This window comes from Nothobranchius furzeri, chromosome 10, assembly GCF_043380555.1.
Source record: "Nothobranchius furzeri strain GRZ-AD chromosome 10, NfurGRZ-RIMD1, whole genome shotgun sequence".
NCBI classification, from domain to species: domain Eukaryota; kingdom Metazoa; phylum Chordata; class Actinopteri; order Cyprinodontiformes; family Nothobranchiidae; genus Nothobranchius; species Nothobranchius furzeri.
Genome location: NC_091750.1, coordinates 48267413 through 48286192, shown reverse-complemented (window position 1 = coordinate 48286192; position 18780 = coordinate 48267413). Strand labels below are relative to the sequence as shown.

The following is an 18780-nucleotide window of genomic DNA, read 5'->3' as shown; positions in this document are numbered from 1 at the left end:
GCTTCAGCTCCCAACAAAAACAAAAACGTAGAGCGAGAAGTGAAATAAAAATTGTACCTATTTGTTTAGTTTTTATTTCATGTTACACAACTATAGATCTACCAAAACAAACTGGTACAGGAGTCTTTTACTTTCAAACTGCTTGAAGTGCTGTATATAAATTGAAATATTTCTGGGTATAGCTGGACCAAATGTTTACGCATCCTAACCACAACTCGGGATGGAAGTCTAAAACATATCTACTTGTAGAAAAGTTCATTCTGATAACTGTATTTCAGTTTTGACTAGTAAATGCTACACCGTAGATGATCGACTCGCTGTTTTTCCAAAACAAAGTAATTTCTGACAGAACTGTGTTTTTGGTGTATTTTATTAGAAGCAATGTAGTAACCATTGACTGTTTTGTGCGTTTTTTACATAAAAAAATATATATTTTAACTTTAATAGGTAGTTGAACGTAATATTACAGTAGTTTAAAGCTGTGGGCGCACTCTACTGTCCCTCAGTGGCGGGGAAAATGCAAAAGCGGATGTGACGTAGATATATTTTCCCGCGTTTTGGTCTCGTGAGTTAGGGTAAGTTCGTTTTGGGTTTTTTGTCACGTGGTCCTTCACGCCGGTCCGCGAGAACTATTAAAACAAACATAACGTTACGACTTGTTTATTGTAGTGATTTTTTAGATTTTTTTACGCCGTCGAGTTGAAACAAAACATGACTGTTGTTGGAACTCAGTAGGTGGTGTTTGTTAAGAAAATCATGAGCGTAAACTAGAGAGGGTGGGGTCACCGGCTCTCCGCCGCGCTCTCCTTTTGAACAAAAGAAGCACACACTTTCAACAGCATCAGGAAGCAGTTCGGATTTTGTTGTATTGTTGCTACGGAGCTTATTTGCGTGTCCAACCCGAATAATATTAGCCGTTGCCTTAAATAAAATAAAAAGTGCAAGTTTCTTGGGTTGATAAAAGTTGCTTGTCAGGTACCCAGAGACGAGAAGTATGCCACCTAAGAAACGTCACTCCGGGATGGTACACAACAAGCAGCCGAAGTCCGGAGCTGACAACGCCTCTCCAGACAAGGACAGTCCGGAATTATCTGAGAAAGAGTAAGAAAAGTAAAGATGTTTGAGTTACAACACAACACCAAGAGTGTCATCAGCTGTTGGGTTTAGTTTTACATTCATGTTTAGCTAGTTCTAGTAGTATTGATAGCTTTTCTGTGGCCATCTTGTTGGCCAAAGTTAACGCAGGCCTTTGTTGGTGCTAATATCTGAGTTTAAAGGGAATTTTTAGCCGTGAACATTATTAAATGGAGTAAACTGAACATAGACTCCTTATATTTGGACCTGTTAGGTTTACAGACAGAGAGAGAGAGAGCTGCTGCTGTTGGCTGTCTTTCATGTTGGGATCTGTGTGTTTTCATCTTCCAGACACAGAGACAAGGATGGAGAGTTTGTGAGTCTGTGTAAGAGCCTTCATGTTACTGGCCTGGTGTGTGACCGTGCCTGGTCCTTGTGGAAAATAGTGCAGGAATCCATGGAGATCGTTAAAGTAAGGATGAGGTTCAACCTAAGTATTCTCCACTGTCCCTTCTCTGGACATGTCCTCTGACTTTATCTCCCAAACATCTAACAAGAGCTGACCCTCTGATGGACTCATTCTTGATCACACCTTTTTTCTACACTCCATTACTTTGGACTGATGTGTTTAAAATCTTCCTCCTTTTCTCCAAACCCTCTGATCTGGGTCCCTCTCATTCATACACGTATTTTGTGAATGTTTATAGTGATACAGATAAATTTTATCCTGTTAGTTACATTGATTGTAACTGTGTATTTTTGTTTTGTTTTTTTAAGGATCGTCAGCTAAAGCTTTGGGGTGCTTGTCTGTTTGTGACTGTAACAGACATGGATGTTGGCTGTTTCACCTTGACTCAGATCCTAAAAGCTATCAGTATGAAGTAAGAACTGAGTGTCAGCTGAGTTTTCCTTGTGGTGCACTCTTCTAAAAGCATAACACATCTTTTTTGTGGTGTTTTGAATTATCGTTAGAATAAAGATGCTTGTCTAAAATTATACCATTATTATTTTTAATCATGATCCCCTCTCCCCTTTTTAGTTGCACTGACGTGGGTGCTCCCATGGCGGCTTTTCTCTGCTTCTATAGCAGCACTGTCTGTCCATGTTTTCCTCATGTTTCTTATCAATCAAGTAGAAGATTCAGTTTGGTTATTTAGTATCTTACATTATTTTTCCTTCTAATGTCTGAATACTGACAAGATAAAAAATGTGTTTTTAATGATTTTAGTAAATGGTTATTTGACTATTAGTAATAAATGCCCTTATTCTTAACGTTCTTTCTCCTTTTGACTCAAGTTTTAAACTCTTCATGGAACTGGTGAGGCAGATGGATTTGAACTTGGATACGATAAGCACCAAAGTGAACTCTGTTCTTACACGACTGGAGAAGAAATATGATGTGCTGTTAGCGCTCTACCAGAGGTTTGAGAAGTGAGTGAACACGGACACTTTTCATTCCGTCGGAGTGGTAACTGGCAAAGATTTAAACACGACATAACATTTTCTTCTTCTTTTTTGTAAGAACCTGTAAGAAGATCTTTACCTCGACCACGTATGGCAAGTAAGTTGAGTTTAAGCTCTATTTGTCACACATTTTATGTGTTTTGTTTCGTTAATGTTGGATTTTTTATATCACAAACTGTTTTCTTGTATAGTTAATATTTTATTGTCTCCTTTTAAAGGGAGAGAGAGACGATGCAGACATGCTGGACAGTGTTTCTTTTGGCCAAAGGTAATTGTCCTTTTTTAACACGCTAACAAGTGAACACATTAGGGCTGAGTACATAAACTGAATACATTGGGTTGGCACTGATATAGAAAATAAACATCCTTGTTAATGAGCCACACAGTTTCATACCATTGGCTGCTGCAGGTCATGTGACTGGGGGTGGGCTGCTCTCTTATTCACACACAGTATATTTACAACACTTCTCTGAGTTTGCGGACAATAATAACATGGAAAAAGTGGAAGTTTTGCTCACATGTTGTGACTGTAAACATCCGAGCTAAACGTAACATCTGGGATCACATTTGTGTCGTATGGAAAAATCAGCAATTTCATAATTCATGGCGCCATTTTGCAAGCCAGTGCATGTCATTGACTGCCCATAAATAAATAAATAAATAAATAAAATAAAAGTAGACCATGTTTGCAGTGTAATAGTTTTGACTTGCTTTGCCTCTTGTTTAAAAAGCATGTTCATTTCTCCATTTCTTTGGGTTTATCTTTCATTTTGGGTTTTGAGAGTAGATGTTTCATATTTACCAAAGAATAAATCAAAGTTTACATTTTATCTTCATACTGTTTACTTTTGTGTAGCACAAATAAATACCACTGTTTTTAAATACAAATATCCAAAATAGGTGTTCTCTTGCTTTAGGTGAAGGATAGGCGTTTGTTAAATTATAGCTTACTGTTTACACTGAACGTTTACTGCATTTTTTTTTCATAAACAGAAAATTTAAGTACTTTTTCCTCTTACAATAGACCTAAAATATAGCTACATGAACAAAAGAATCATTAAAGTTCAGGGGTCTCATTTATCAAACGTTGCGTAGAATCTTTACTAAAACTGTACGTAAGCTCAGCAAACAATATGTACTTACGCCAAGTAGGTTTGTGATCTATCAAACGTGGAGTACGCACAGCTGCACGCAATCTCCGCTTCATAAATCAGAGACTAACGAGAATGTTTCTCAGCTGCATTTTAGTCACACCCCGCCTTCACCACGCCCACTTACTGCCATAAATAGTCAATGCAAAGTGCCTTGTGGATCTCATGCATATACACAAGCCGGCTGTTGCAGCGCCCCACCAATGACATGGCGACCGTAGATCAAGGCAGATCAAGGAAGTGCAATTTCACAGAAGCAGAAATTGATGTACCTGTGGGTGAAGTGGAGAAATGAAAGGAAGTGCTTTTGCAAAACAAATAGGAAAAAAATCCACGGAGTGGCACAGCGTTGCTGAAGCCGTCAATGTTGTGAATTCTTCAGAGAGATCTGTGGCGCATATAAAAAAAAATGGTCCAATTGGGATTCGATCCCCAATCTCCCGGGTGAAAGTCCTTCTCAGCAGCAGCACTGCAGGTGCTCTCCGTGTCCAACATGTGCGTAAGCCAGGTCCTTAGTCAACTTAAAGTTGCGCACATTTTTCCGCTAAGTTTTCTTTCATAAATCCCAAAGTTTGCGTGGAAAGTTGCTTACGCAGTTTTCTGACCCCGTTTTGTGCGTAAGCAAGCTTGAGAAATGAGGCCTCTGGTTTTGAAAACCATCTAAAGGTACCCGGCCCTGCTCTTAATAGAAACGTTGCTCCTTATTGTTTTTTCTGTGAGGCCAGCTGTAGGAATCGGGTTAATTAGAAAGTATTTCTCAGGTTTACAGCTGTCGTTTCTACCTGGAACCTGTGTTTATGTTGTGATTCTCATGCTTTCCTCTCTGCCTTTGCAGGAAGGACGTTGCAGATGGAGGATGATCTGGTCATATCGTTCCAGTTGCTGCTTTGCACCCTGGAGCTGTTTATCAAGCGCTGCTCTCCAGACCTTCTGCAGCCTCTTTACCGTAAACCAGAGCTTTGTTTTATGCATTTTGGTATTTTTATAATCAAACTAATAAGGGTGAAGGAAATTTTTTATTGAAAAATGTTGGTCAGCGATTAACAATATACAATGTCTCCTCTCAGAATCTTCCATTAACAAAGTGCCAACACGAGCGTCTCGTCGGAGCCAGAACAAAGCCAAATCCAGGCCTGCAGAGCTGGAGCTTGATGTTCAGCTTCTTGAAACTTTGTGCAAAGAGAACGAATGCAGTTTAGAAGAGGTTTGAAGTCCTCTGGTTTTCTTTTACCTTTTACAGAAGTTTCTTTTTCGACTGCTTGTGCCCTAATCTTCTCTCCCTACCAACTACAGGTGAAGAATGTTTACCAGACCAGCTTCTTGGCATTTCTAGAGTCCCTGGATCTGTCTAGATCTCCAGATTTTCCTCAGGTAGGCAGCTGCTATCAGACAACATGTTCTCTAGCTTGGGTTTTACCGCATCTCTTATTTCCACCAGTTATCTCTCCTCCAGCTTTTCAGTGTTTAACAGACAGGGGCTGTTCGGTGTTCTGCTTGTGTGTGCTCTCTCACACACACGCATGCACGCACACACACAAACACACACGCACACAGAGATATCTTTTGCAGTATCTCAGGGTCTTTATTGGCAGAGGCTGGTGTAAAAATTCATGTTACTGTGACGTTACCCCGGTAACAGACTGATGGTAAACGTTTTAGACAGAGTTTACACATATTTGTACATTAACACAAATACTTCTAAATAAAATTATTGACATGACTCTTAATAGCTGGTCTGGTTTTATGTTGTTTAAATAGTGCAGTTGTGCTCGAGTGTACCCTAACCCATAAACATAATTGTAACTTAGTTTAGTCTTTTAGCTGCCTTATTTTTTTTCCTGCCAGGTTTCTGACTTCAACCAGCAGTATGAGGAGCACTACCTCAAGTCCAGAGACATCGATGGACGGCTGTTTTTGGATGGAGATGAGACTCTTGTTGCTCCTAAAGTTGAGATGTAAAATCTTTTTCTTACTGTTCATTTTTTCGTTTGCTGCACATTCAAAAATAAACAAGGGAAATGCTAAATAAAATGAAGAAAAACGGTTTTCTGCATTCAGATCACAAGTAGAGAGAACACCAAAGAAGAGCCAGCCAGATGAAGACGAGATTCTGATCCCTCCGGAGACTCCCGTCAGGTGAGCGTTCAGCTGTTGCTCCAGAGGAAAGAAAAAACTTGGATGAAAAATGATTATTTCACACTTTGAGATAAAACAATGTCCCCCTCTTTTTTTTTTTTTTTTTTATAAATCTAGCCCAGTTTGAAATCAGCACTTGAGCCTGTTTTATTAGTGAGGGTTTTTAAACGTCCTTAAACAGAGTAACATAAAATATCAGTTTACAGTAATCTTTAATATGTTTGCAGTTTTTATCAACCTCTTAACTAAAGTTATCCAGGAATATTCAGTGTTTTGTGGTAGCTTTCCAGATAAAAGGGTTTTTCCTCAGGAGTTTGGTGTCATCCCTGTTTCTGTCTCCGTCTCAGAGCTGCCATGACATCCATCCGGATGCTGAGAGGAGACCTCCCCTCCAGTGGAGACCAGCCTTCTACTAACCTGGCTACATATTTCAAAGTGGGTCTCTTGAAGCATTTGTACTAATTCAACAGTCCTGTTCACTCGTAGCTTGATTAGTTTAAGGTTTTGTTTCTCGTCTTCTCTCCTGTCATCAGAACTGCTCTGTGGACCCGACACAGGATGTGCAGAAGCGTTTGGAGACGCTTGGACAGATGTTCAGCCAGAAGTTTGGTGAGGCTGTTGGGCCACGCGGTGTTGTGTACGGTCGGCAGGTACGAGCCACCACGGAGGTTTTGTGCACCCTGTCCTCCCACTGTGGCAGCTTCTTAACAAATTCTCCTTAACCCCTTAGAGATTTGCTCTCGGTGTACGACTTTATTACAAAGTCATGGAGGCCATGCTGAAATCGGTGCGGGAACCTTTTTTTATTTAGCTCATTTTCTACATTGGTTTGCATGCAAACACTGACATTTAAGATTTTCTTTTTCTTTACAGGAAGAGAAGCGGCTTTCTGTTCAAAATTTCAGGTGATAATTTGTTTACTAATTTTTCTGTGTGTAAAATAACGTGTGTGCTTCGTTTGTGTTTGGAAAACTACGCCTACTATATTATAACGAGCTTCCTTTTCTAGTAAACTCCTCAACGACTCCACGTTTCACACATCCCTGCTGGCTTGTGCTTTGGAGGTCGTCATGGCAACATATGAAGGTGCTTCCAGTGATGCTTGTCTACGTGTAGTTTCCTAAAGCACTTGTTGTACGTCACAGCTAAAGGTCTGCGTGTCTTGGTAATATTATTTTTGATCAGAAAGCAGTTTTAAAAATGGAAGGTACAACGTTGGAGGAGGGGACCAGGCTGGAACAGACGTGTGTTTCCCCTGGATACTGAACGTGTTCAACCTGCCTGCCTTTGACTTCTACAAGGTCATCGAGAGCTTCATCAAAGCGGAACCCACGCTCAGCAAAGATATCATCAAACATCTGGAGACCTGTGAGAACCTCATCATGGAGAGGATTGCATGGAGAACGGTCAGTATTACATCACGTTGTTGTTAGTGCTGTCCCCTCAGTATTGGACACATACGCAGATGAATTATATTTGTAAATGATAGCAACAAATATTTATATGGTTGAAATTATAAAAAGATTCATAGGTTTCATTAAAACTAGAAAAACTTAATTTATTTTTAAATCAGGTTTGCTTTTCAGTAAGTCTCCTTCAACGTGTCTAGATGCCAAACTTCACGGAACTGCTGCCACGTGATTGGCCGATGTGCAAGCCTTTAACTCATTAACTGCCATTGACGACAAAAGTCGTGGTTTCAAATCCAACCGACTAAAGTCATCATTTGCATTTTTTTACTGTGTGGGTGTCGGCACGAGCCCCTGCACCGTGAGAACAAGCATCCCAGCTCTAAAGCCGATCTTCATCCACGTACGTCACACATCACGTGATCGGGAAGCAGAAAATCCATGTGTTAGGAGATCGTTTTTGGCCGCTGCTGGAAAAAAAAAAGTGAGGCGCGAACCGGAAAAGCTTCTGCCGATCACAATCTGACAACGGATTATGAAAGAACGGATAACACTCGAAACGCTCGAATTCTTCCTGACGCAAGAGGTGAGTCTACTCTTTGTTTTGGTGGTTTGGGTAGTTTTGGCGTTGACATCATCCAATCGCACAACGTTCTGTGACTCTTAGAAAAACAGTGAAAACGCTGAAAATCGCCGGCAGCGAAGGGCTTTTCTGATCAGGAAACAGCTGGCAGGGAATGAGTTAAACAGTTGTGCCTAATAAATTGACCAGAATCACATCCTTCCATGGAAGCACAGCTGCATGTTGCAGAATCACATACTTCAGTAACTGGTTTAAGCCAGTTACATAACCTATTACAAAATGTTAGAATTATTCGTTTTTTCTATCTGCATCCTGATAACCTTTTAAACCAGTTGCACTATTGTCCTTTTTTTATCTTGGATGCACTGAAGGTGATTACCAATTTGTTTGCTTCAGACTTGAGTTGCACAAACTCCATCAACAGGTGTGTTGCTAGTTCAGGTGCTTAGAACGGCAGTCATGCTTATAAACAGCTGTGTTTCCGCTAGACGAGGTCTTTGTGGGAGGGCAGAAGGTGACAGGAAGAAATATGCCAGTTCGGTCCTCTACGCGGTTGTGTCAGTGATGTCACTGATCAGTGCTGAACCACACACAGCCAAGTGCATTAAACATCAGAAGTTTTCTCCTGTTGAAGTACAGTATTCTACGTTGTTCAGGAGGCGCCTTAATGGCGTGGCTATGAGAAAAGCAGCGTTCAGTGACCAGGAGAAACTTCGTTCTTTACGACACTCTGTAGGAGGTCACAAAATGGTGTGTATTGCTACATGGTGGGAGGTTGGGCTGCACGATGTTGGGAAAACCTGCGATATGCAATAACAGTGATTAATATTGCGATAATGATATTACTTGCAATAAATAAAAACTTAACTCGGGAACAAAAATAATCAAAAGCAAAGAAATAATAAATATGGCAAAAAATTCATAAAAGTAACACAAGCAAAAGATGTGAGGAAAGGGAAAAAGAAAATGAACAAGAAAAGGATCCGTGGATCCCGGGAAAAGCAGAATCAGCGGAAAGAGCAGAGCAAAGCTAACTCAGGTGCTTGCTAACCATCAAAATTAAGTGTTAGTGCTAACCATCCAACCTATGAGGACTCGCCCAATTGGCCAAATGGGTGAAGAGCTCTATTTGATTTGTTAAAAAAACATCATGCTTCTGTTTGATTGACAGAATGCATTGTGTGCAGCAAACATTTGAGCTGACCGTTCATTGCGATGTTTATCTGTTCTTTGCGATGTGCATATTGCACATGCTGATGTCGCGATAACGATATATTTGTGATAAAGTGTGCAGCCCTAGTGGGAGGGTTTCCGCAGCATTTTTGAGTGTTGGGAGTTTTGAAGCAGTCTTATAAATCCTGTTTGGCGATGTCTGCCAATATCACTTCCTACTGACTTACAAACAATCGGCATGAGTTACCCACAAGACCCAACCAGCGACTCTACTGGGCATTTCATTTCCCAGTACATACTGGAGACCGATGCATAATCGTGAAGTTGCAGTAAAATTAACCAGAAGTACCACTTAACATTTAATGAAAACATCCGAGTTTCACAACAAGAGCTCAAACTGCACCTTCTAACAGAGAACAGTGGCTACTTTGACAGTGTTGTCTGTCGTGTATTGATTAGTACCTCAAAGCTGTCAGGTTCTCTTTACATAAACAGTTTATCGTCCTGATTTACTACCTGCCCCTGCTTCCACATGTGGGAACTTCCCTGTGCACCAGGCTGCTGCTGAAGTAGTAGATGAGTGGATTCAGGCAGCAGTTGAAACTAGCGAGGGAAAGGACCACTGGGTGCACAGCCTTGGTCACTTTGGCCAGCCGACAGTAAGGCAGCAGTCTGACGTGTGTGAGGGTGTATCCCAGCAGGTTAAGGTGATAAGGAAGGAAACACAGCAGGTAGACACCCAGAACCCAGTAAATCACCCTGAGGGTCAGCTTTCTGTTGCGGCGGTGGCCGCGAGAGCGTTGTCCTGAGTGCCGAAGCACACTCAGCACTTTGCAGTAGCTGTAAAGCAGGACCAGCGTGGGCAGCAGAAAGGACCCCAGAACTAAACCCAGGGCCAGCAGGATGAAGGTTTTGTGACGCTTCAAGGTCGGGTCCATCAGGCAGGGCTGGTTCTGACGAGAGGCAGCCAAACGCAGCAGAGGCAGAGTCGCACTGAGCCCCAGCACCACACACCAGATCCCCCCACAGACCACCTGAGCCACGCGCAGCCTTCGAAGCGTAGTTGCCAGAGGGTGCACCACGGCTGAGTAACGGTCAACAGCGATGCACACCAGGAAGAATATCCCCCCGTACAAGCTGATGTATTTGAGCGTGAAAGTGATCTGGCAGTAAGCTGCTCCGGGACTCCAACTGGACTCGTCTCCGGTGTTGGAAGACCAAGCTCGAGCCCGCTGATGGTAGTAGTAGATCCTCATGGGGAGAGAGATCACAAAGAACATGTCGGCGAACGACAAGCTGGCCATGTAAATAGCCGTGCTGTTCATGGTGCAGGTTGATGAGCAGAGTCTGCGCAGAGCCAGGCTGTTGGTGGCCAGCCCTAGCAGGAAGGTGACACTGTAGGACACCTGGAGAAAGGTGAAGCGGTAGCTCGTGTCCACGCTACAGTTGGTCAAAGGTGAAAGCTGTTTTACCGTCAGATCTGTGATGTTCCACCGCTCCATAACATCAAAGTCACAACCAACTTCAGCTTTACTGAGCTGTGCTCACGTCCAGAGGAGCTCTGGCTGGTAGAAGTGGTCCAACATCAGCTGGAAGGGACATGTCCACCTGCTCCTGCTGGAGCTTTTAAATCTGCAGCAAATGAAGACAAATTAAAATGTGACACTTTATGAAATGTAAATTTACTAAGGTAGCTTTACTGCATGACTGACAGTCAGGTGTTTTCTGCCTATAAAACGTAAAAGACGGCTTTATTTTGTGATAAAACAAGTAAACATTTGATTTGATTAGACCAGAGCGAGGAAAAGCAACACCTCGTAAACTGGTAAGTCGTAAAGCTCACCTGTGCTTGGGCCTGTCGGACGTTTTCATTTAGGACGACGAGCACGAGCAAATATCATATAGAGGACTGACTGTAAGAACTTATTAGTGTTTGCTGGTTGTTATGGGAGGTTTGTCTATTATTAAGACCACAGATGAGACCTGATGCACTCACAGATCGTCTCAAAAGTCGTCGCTGGTAGAGATATTAAAAAGAAAATTAGCTTCTGCACAGGAAACATTCAGCTTCAGATGGTTAAATTAAACATACCTGAAGATTCAGTTGAGTTCTTTTTTTTTCTAAATTTGATGCTGCTATAAAAAATGAATCAATGGGTGGAAGCGCTTAAATAAAGTTCTGGTCCATCTGTTCCTCCATGAGCTCAGTGAAACGGCTGAATCATGTTAACTCACCAGAATCAGGACCGACCCGTGAGATCAGCTGGTGCTCTGCATCAGGCTCCGGGTCGGAGCGTTTCTCCTGGCATCAGGATCTCCCTCTTCCTCTTTGTCCTGTCTCTTTAAACCCCCCCCCCCAAACCATTTATGGTGTCGTTTACTTTCATTAACGTTTTATTTATTTATTTATTTTACCTTTAGAGATTTTCCAGTACAGGTTTGGCTAGGTCTAGATTCCTGATTTATCCAACTTTAGTTGTCAACTTTTAAATGAAATCTAAATTTCCTGATTACCTTTACAGATGAAGTTATTTTTACAGCTTAAACACTTCTTTTTATAAATAAGACAAGCGATTAAAGTTGATGATTAACTGCGCTTCCCATCGAGCTAATATAGGTATAACAATAAATCACAGACAGAAGGTGGTGCAGTTTTACAGCTTTGTATTCTGTTAACTATTATTGGGACTTTATGTCAAATCATTCTAGATCTTTAGTGGGAGAAGCATTTTAATCCCATTCCACGATGAAACCGTGTTTTTTAGTACATGATAAATCTATTCCTGTACACCCAACAGCTTCAGACCCAACTTATTAGTAATTGTCTGTGACCCCAGATATCCGATTTAAGAATAAAAACATTCTTATGAAGCTAAATAATTCAGAGCATAAAGATAAATGCGTCAGTTCGTGTTTACTTATATCTTGGGAGACCACCCCTTTGTGGACCACTGCTCTTCATAACAAAACCCCATTTAGTCTAGCTGAACGTCATCAGTACCATCAAGTATAACTTTCCTTTATTTTTCACACTTTAGTTACATGAGTAAACCGATGAGATACTTGAGTCACAGCTGCAATAACATCCCTGCCGTATTTTGTGTTTCTGTCTTAGGAAGCGTGTTGCCGCTCGCAGGTTTTCGGGTTCCCAGTCAGCATGTGTCTCTTCTTGTCAGAGCCGAACCTTAGGCCTAGCCTCGCTACAGGAATGCAGAAATGCTCCGTCTTGCTCTGCTCTGCAGATCTTTTACACAGCAGGACAAACACTTCACATGCATTCACACTCTGCCCAATGCTGCTTGAAATGGAGACAACCTGGCTGACTGAAGTTTAGATAACGATAGATGAAAGAAATCTTCCCTACTCACATTTAGTGTGTGTGAAGATTTCTGCCACATTAGCTGCATACTGGTAAGTAAAGTCTGCGTGCAGGATTGGATTTTTGCATAATTCTTTGTAGTCGTGCACCCAAAGAGGCAGTAGGGCAGATACGTTTCTGACACGCTTTCATGTTTTAAACCCATCCTAATCCTTGTGCACGGCTGAGCACCTGTCATTTCCCCACCACACCCCAACACGGAAATATTGTTCATTCAAGAAACAACCTTGGTGCTAATGTTGGCGCTTTATGACTAATCAGTTTAGATAAACGACTTGTTGCACCCAGGAGACACACAAAAGTCAAAAAGAAGTCGACTTCAAGCTAAAACTTTTTAAAAAAAGTAAAAGTTTTTATTTACTCTTCAGATAAATTCTGTCACACAACATGTTGCTCATTAAAGTGCATAAAGGTCTTAATGTGACCATAAATGACACACACGACTAAAAGCTGCACCGTGCTACACCTTAAATAGCTAGAATACTGTTAATAACTTGTGAATACCCCTGTCGAGGGTTTGGTGCTGCAGTGACTTCCTCCTTTTATAGAGGAGTCAATGTCATTATTCTCAGTCCAAAGTCTCAGTGGAGTCCACTTTATGGGAGTGACTCTTTTGTTTGTGTTTCTAAATCACTCTGCCTCCACTGTGCTGTTAAGTCACATCAAGTTTCGTGAATCCTGCTGGAATGTTCCAAGCATCCAGAAATGTGATCAGACTGTGGATTCGTTGTCGAACGTCTTGGCTCCCACACTCTTCGGTGTCAGGCTCTTGATCGGGGTCCTCGGGCTGCTTTGCGTGCTTTCAGTTTGTAGTCGATCGAACAGTTTGGCTCCGTTGTTCCAGACCGTGCTCTTCCGTTTGATAGAGCTCTGGATCGTCTCTGAAGTGAAGTAGTAAACGACTGGATCAAAGCAGCAGTTGCTTACTGCCAGGCAGAGGGCGATGGGGTAGATGGTTCTGACCACCTGCTCTGCGTTGCATCCTGGTATGATGTTGGATCGCACCAGTGTGTAGAAAATGAGGTTCACATTGTAGGGTATGAAACAGAAGCAGAAGATGAGAAGATGCACAATGATCATCCTCAGGACCTTTTTCTTGTTGAGACTACTCCCCCGGCTGATGGCTTGGGGACTCCTCAGTGTCCGCAACACCATGGCAGAGCAGAAAACGTTCAGTATCAATGGGAGGATGAAGCCCACGGTCTCAATAAACACCACTACCTTTGATAGCTCCGCCTTCCATTGTTTCTTGGAATAGTTCTCGAAGCAGAAATTAGCAGAAGAGTTTGTGTTGTTTGGTGAGGTGGTGTCCAGAAGAAAGCCTGTGGGTATACTCCCGGAGAGCACCATCACCCACACCACAAGGCAGGCCAGTTTGGCTGTCCCCTTAGTTCGAATTCCCTGGGAGCGGAACGGATAAACAATGGCCAGGAAGCGGTCGACGCTGATGCAGGTGAGGAAGAGGATGCTGCCGTACATGTTTGTGTAGAACAGAGACACTGAGATCTTGCACAGCACAGATCCAAAGAGCCAGTCGCGTCTGACGAAGTACGCGATCCGGAAAGGTAAACTGAGGACAAAGAGGGAGTCCGAAACCACAAGGTTTATCATGTAGGTGGTGGTCTCGTTCCGGAGCTTCAACGTGCAGCCAAAGATGTACACCGCCACCAGGTTGAACACCAGCCCCACCACAAACACCAGGCTGAACACCACGCTGTACAAGGGGTACTTGAAGTCGTCGCTCTTGTCACAGCTGACGTTCATATTTGGGTCAAGCTGGTAAGTTTGAAACATTTTCAGTCCAACAGGGAAGTTCTTTGCGCTTGGATCCATGAATATTGTATTTCACACAATAATATATCCAATGCTGCTCAACTGGTTTTCTCCGAAAAATTCCAGCAGGTAGAGTCACCAGCTGGTCAGATTACCTTCTGTTGGCCTTCAAAAGCAAAAATCCTCAGCTGAGTTGAGTGATCTATCAGTATTCCTTTACAGAAGACATGATATCTGTCCCTCGGGTGGAAGAGCCGAGCTCTTTTTCTCAGTTCTGTGATCTGTCAGGTGGTTCCTCCTCCCTCGTTCTCTCGTATGTTCCCGCAGCGTCCCCTGTGAGCTCATTGTAGCTCTCTGCTCCTCCTTTACTGTAACTCAGACGTCCCACTGCTGCACGTGTGAGGCTCAGAGAACTCTGTGGCTCAGGGAGGAGTCTGCACAGGGGTCAAAGTCCTCCTTCAGATGATTTGTTTAAAATAAAAATTAAATTTAAATATTTCTGTTGACAAGCAAATGCAGCTGCACTAGAAACACAAATCAGCTGTTGACAAGCAAATGCAGCTGCACTAGAAACACAAATCAGCTGTTGACAAGTAAATGCAGCTGCACTAGAAACACAAATCAGCTGTTGACAAAACTCTTAAGATAATGAGTTACCAAACCTAGTATGTCACGCTACCCACTAGAGCCACAGATTTTGTTTTCGAAACATCGGTGACGTCAGCGGGGTGCAGCATGCGAGTATGACACAAAGAATGTTCCAAACATGTCTGAACACAGTCACATGTGTATTGTGAAGTCACTTTTTTATCATAGGGTAATAAGCCTCCAGGATCCCCCTCCCCAGAGGTGTTGATCTGAGTTGTGTGCTTGTTTATTGTCACACGCTCCCTAAACCGTCAGGATGTTCCAGCTCCATCAGATTCAGTTTAGCAGGTTTTCAGATCTAATCAAGCTTGACGCTGGATGTTCCTGTATCTGTGTCACATACTTGGCGTGTCCTTGTGGCAATATTCAGTGAGGAACAGTTGTGTTGTCAGACCAGAGACGTGTAATATGGACTATTTTTGCGAGGGAAATTTTGTGTAAAGTTCACGTATAACCACTTCCTTTTCACACTTGGGTTGGGGTTGGCGATCAGATCATCAGGCTGCTTGTGTAGGCTGCGGATTAAAGAAAAATAGATATGAAGACTGAGCTCAGATGTAATGATGATGAAACAATGCACACATTTGTACAGGTTTTGTGTGTTTTGTGGTTTGGTTTAAGTGACGATGTGAAAACCTCTCCGGTGTGTTTTTATTCCTCACAGTTTTAATAAATCGTAGGATTAAAGTAAATCTGTGCGTGTGTTTGTGTTGTCAGGGATCCCCGCTGTTTGAGCTCCTGAAACAGGAACGTGGGAGTGGAGCAGAGGAGCAGGTGGAGACTCCCGGCAGTTTCAGCCAGCCGCTGCAGCACAACCACACCGCTGCAGACCTGTAAGTTACTTTACAACCAGTCGGGGAAATAAGATCTCATCTCAGACCCTAAAACCCTTTTTTTTTTTGGGTTAAATTTGTGAAACCGTTGTGCCTCACCGAACTCCATGACTCACTCGCAGTTTCCTGCTGCGCATCAGTGTTTGGGTTTTTCCTGGGATGGAAATGTCACTTATCAGTGTTGAAAGGTTATCTAACATGTTCCACTGGTTGCACTGACGCATGAGCAGATATCTGTCACCGATGCGAGCCGGCCAGTGGGTTTCGCCTCCTGAGTCCCCCGTGAAGCCCGTGTGCAAGTCTGCCCCCGTGGCTTCCTCCAACCCCGCCTCTCAAGCTCCTGGTCAAGTTCCACGACATTCCAAGTCCAACTCCCTAAGCCTCTTCTATAAAAAATGTAAGTAAATTTTAGTTACTGATCTGAGGGCTCAGGGGTTGTCTTGTATTTAGTAAGAAATATTTGTTGAGATGAGCAGTAAAACAAGAGTTGATTTGCTATAAAAATATTTTTAGAATTTCACAAACTCAAATCATTTTTTGCAGAAATGTTATTTTTCTCCTTCGTTTGCATGAACCCAACTGCTCGTTTAACAGCCTTCCTCTCTGAACTCAAAGAAATGAGGTTGAATGTTAACGCTGTAGTTTACACGTGTTTTCTCTGCCCCTTCCTCTGTAGTGTACTGCCTGGCGTACACCAGACTAAAGACGCTCTGCTCCTACTTGTTGTCCTCTCACCCTGAACTGGAGCCCATCATCTGGACCTTGTTCCAGCACACTCTGCAGCATGAGTACGAGCTGATGAGAGACCATCACCTGGACCAGGTGCTTCAACACCAGCATGACTTTAATCCTCCCGTCTCCACCTCTTGTTTCTTTTTACTATTAAATCACCTGCTTGTCCTTTTGCAGTTGATGATGTCAGCCATGTATGCCATATGCAAAGTGAAGAGTGTCGATCTGCGCTTCAAGTCCATCGTGTCGGCGTACAAGAACCTGCCCAACACCAACCAAGAGGTGGTGCAGCTTCATCCGTAGAAGTGAACTTCCTGTTAATTCACCACTTATTAAACCTGCTGTGCTCTGCAGACATTTAAACACGTCTTGATCACTGAAGGCCAGTACGACTCCATCATCGTCTTTTACAACCAGGTGTTCATGCAGAAGCTAAAAACCAACATCCTGCAGTATGCATCTACCAGGGTAAGTCCACAGGGAAGCTTGGATCCATTTATGACCAGTAAAGCTTACTGCTTTAATACCGATATTTTTTTCCAGCCGCCCCCCCTCTCTCCAATCCCACAAATACCACGCAGTCCCTATAAGTTCCCCAACTCGCCTCTGCGTGTTCCTGGGAGCAACAACGTTTACATTTCTCCCATGAAGAGCTCTCGCGTGTCCCCGGGTATTATTACACCTCGCTCCAGGTCGGTGCTTCATTTTTGTGATTTGAATTTTATTCATTTCAAATGTTTGAAGTATTTTAAAACATCTTATGGTGTTGTTCGTGCCCTTTGCAGAATGCTGGTATCAATCGGGGAATCGTTTGGGGTAGATGGTCACCCTCACAGAATGCTGCAACTCCTTTTTTCCTCTCTCACACTTGACTTATTCATTAATCCTGTTATGTCCTCATCTGCAGCTGTCCAATCGCTTCCAGAAGATCAACCAGATGGTCAGCAGCGATCGCTCCCACAAGAGGACCCTGGATCTGGGATCTACTCCAAAACCTCTGAAGAGGCTCCGCTTCGACATCGACGGGCAAGACGAAACTGACGGCAGGTCGGTTATCACAGCCATGATTTAGTAACTGCGCCTCAAACATGTTTGCTTTTATTTTGGACATAAAGAAAAGTAACTGTGGTATATTAAACAGCTGACTGACGAGTTAGGAGGATTTAAAGTGTCTTTACTGCAATTTACAGCAAACCTGGAGAAGACTCAACTCTGATACAGAAGCTGACAGAGATGAGTGAGTGTGTTTATATTCCTGTTGTTGCCGTTGAAAAGGGTTGGTATTGATCCAGTGGGATTGTTGTGTGCAGGCTCCACTCGGAGTCGCATGCAGGAGCAGAAGCTGAAGGAAGACGCCGAATCCAGGAAGGAGTCACTTTAAAACCAACATGCGCCGATGGCCACGTTGTTCACTACTGTTTAAGTTTGTATTTAATTTTACTCTGATGTCAGAGGGCATGTTCCTCTTTTTGTGTTTTTACTAAATGAGGATTTTTATTTTGGCATTTCTGAGAAGTGTGTTTGTTTTTAGGAGTGTTAATAACCGCTTGTCTCTGGATTTTTCTAATAATGCTGACAGTGTAACCTGGTTTCTTTGTACTTCTGTGTTTTATGGTTTTAAATCACGTTTGTCAGCAAATGTGTACATAAGGAAATTTTTGGCTCAAAGAAAAAGAGTACCGGTAACTGTTTTTCAAGCATTCATTTACTTTAGGAGGAGTTTGGTTTTGTTTCTGTCCAAAAATGTGTAAAATTATTTAAATGTTTGCACTCAGCCAGAAAAGTCAAAGGATCTGGGGGAAAAAAACTTTCTGTGGCATGTACAATTTTATTGTGGTTTTCATTTTATTTTTGGGGTGAAAATATAAGAAAAACAAAACATTAACCAAAAAAATGCTCATGGAAGTAAATAGAAACAAGCTTGTAGAAATGTTTTTGTAACAGAAATAATTTTGGCTAAGAAATAAATGTACCACATTATGTAAACTCAAACAAGCGTAATAAGAAGTTCATTTGTCCTTTTGGGCAGTAGGGTTTTTATTGTTGAGTTGGACGCCATTTTAGCAGAGTTTGTGCATATGGTACACATTTTTGTTGCAGAACTTCAACAAATTTTGAAAATAGATCGAGGGGACACTAAAGAAAAGAAAACAAAATTTTGAGTCCGAGGTAAAAAATGTCCACTTGTAAAAGTGGTTAAAACCTATTGATGAATTCATATATTTTTCCCTGTTTTCTTTTCACAGATCTGTTATACAACTTCAGCTCTGCTCAAATATAAAACAATTTCAATCATTTTGAGGATTTTAACCATTGAAATGTCAGTTTAATTGCTCAATGTCATTGCTGTGGAAAAAATGCACAAAAAAGTGAATTTCTGCCTGGGACAAATCAGTCTCAGTTATGCTATGAAATATCTAAAAGA

At 42.3% G+C, this 18780-nt stretch overlaps 3 protein-coding genes across 3 annotated transcripts; 1 reads left to right on the top strand and 2 right to left on the bottom strand.

The window, feature by feature from the left end:
* Positions 1-845: 845 nt before the first annotated feature.
* On the top strand, positions 846-18350 carry rb1 (retinoblastoma 1). The gene is made up of 27 exons (XM_015960955.3): positions 846-1101; positions 1426-1546; positions 1852-1955; positions 2371-2505; positions 2597-2635; positions 2757-2806; positions 4525-4635; positions 4757-4893; positions 4983-5060; positions 5535-5644; positions 5748-5825; positions 6173-6260; positions 6359-6475; positions 6556-6612; positions 6699-6730; positions 6835-6911; positions 7011-7231; positions 15508-15623; positions 15854-16020; positions 16300-16445; positions 16533-16637; positions 16710-16823; positions 16899-17047; positions 17141-17171; positions 17263-17402; positions 17546-17592; positions 17666-18350. The coding sequence occupies exons 1-27, from the start codon at positions 995-997 to the stop codon at positions 17734-17736; spliced, it is 2748 nt and encodes a 915-aa protein (XP_015816441.3). The 5' UTR covers positions 846-994; the 3' UTR covers positions 17737-18350.
* Positions 9363-10629, bottom strand: LOC107386520 (lysophosphatidic acid receptor 6). The gene has a single exon (XM_015960958.3). It carries the CDS (start codon positions 10490-10492, stop codon positions 9503-9505), a length of 990 nt encoding a protein of 329 aa, XP_015816444.1. The 5' UTR covers positions 10493-10629; the 3' UTR covers positions 9363-9502.
* LOC107386519 (lysophosphatidic acid receptor 6) lies at positions 12695-14372 on the bottom strand. Its single transcript, XM_015960957.3, has one exon. The coding sequence runs from the start codon at positions 14200-14202 to the stop codon at positions 13081-13083; it is 1122 nt and encodes a 373-aa protein (XP_015816443.1). The 5' UTR covers positions 14203-14372; the 3' UTR covers positions 12695-13080.
* Positions 18351-18780: the final 430 nt, after the last annotated feature.

Bases quoted from the DNA above. Each gene is read 5' to 3' on its own strand.
- rb1 (XM_015960955.3), top strand. From the start codon at position 995: ATGCCACCTAAGAAACGTCACTCCGGGATGGTACACAACAAGCAGCCG. The intron at 1,956-2,370 runs GTAAGAACTGAG...TTTTGACTCAAG, and splicing joins CTAAAAGCTATCAGTATGAA to TTTTAAACTCTTCATGGAAC. The intron at 15,624-15,853 runs GTAAGTTACTTT...ACGCATGAGCAG, and splicing joins AACCACACCGCTGCAGACCT to ATATCTGTCACCGATGCGAG.
- LOC107386520 (XM_015960958.3), bottom strand. From the start codon at position 10,492: ATGGAGCGGTGGAACATCACAGATCTGACGGTAAAACAGCTTTCACCT.
- LOC107386519 (XM_015960957.3), bottom strand. From the start codon at position 14,202: ATGGATCCAAGCGCAAAGAACTTCCCTGTTGGACTGAAAATGTTTCAA.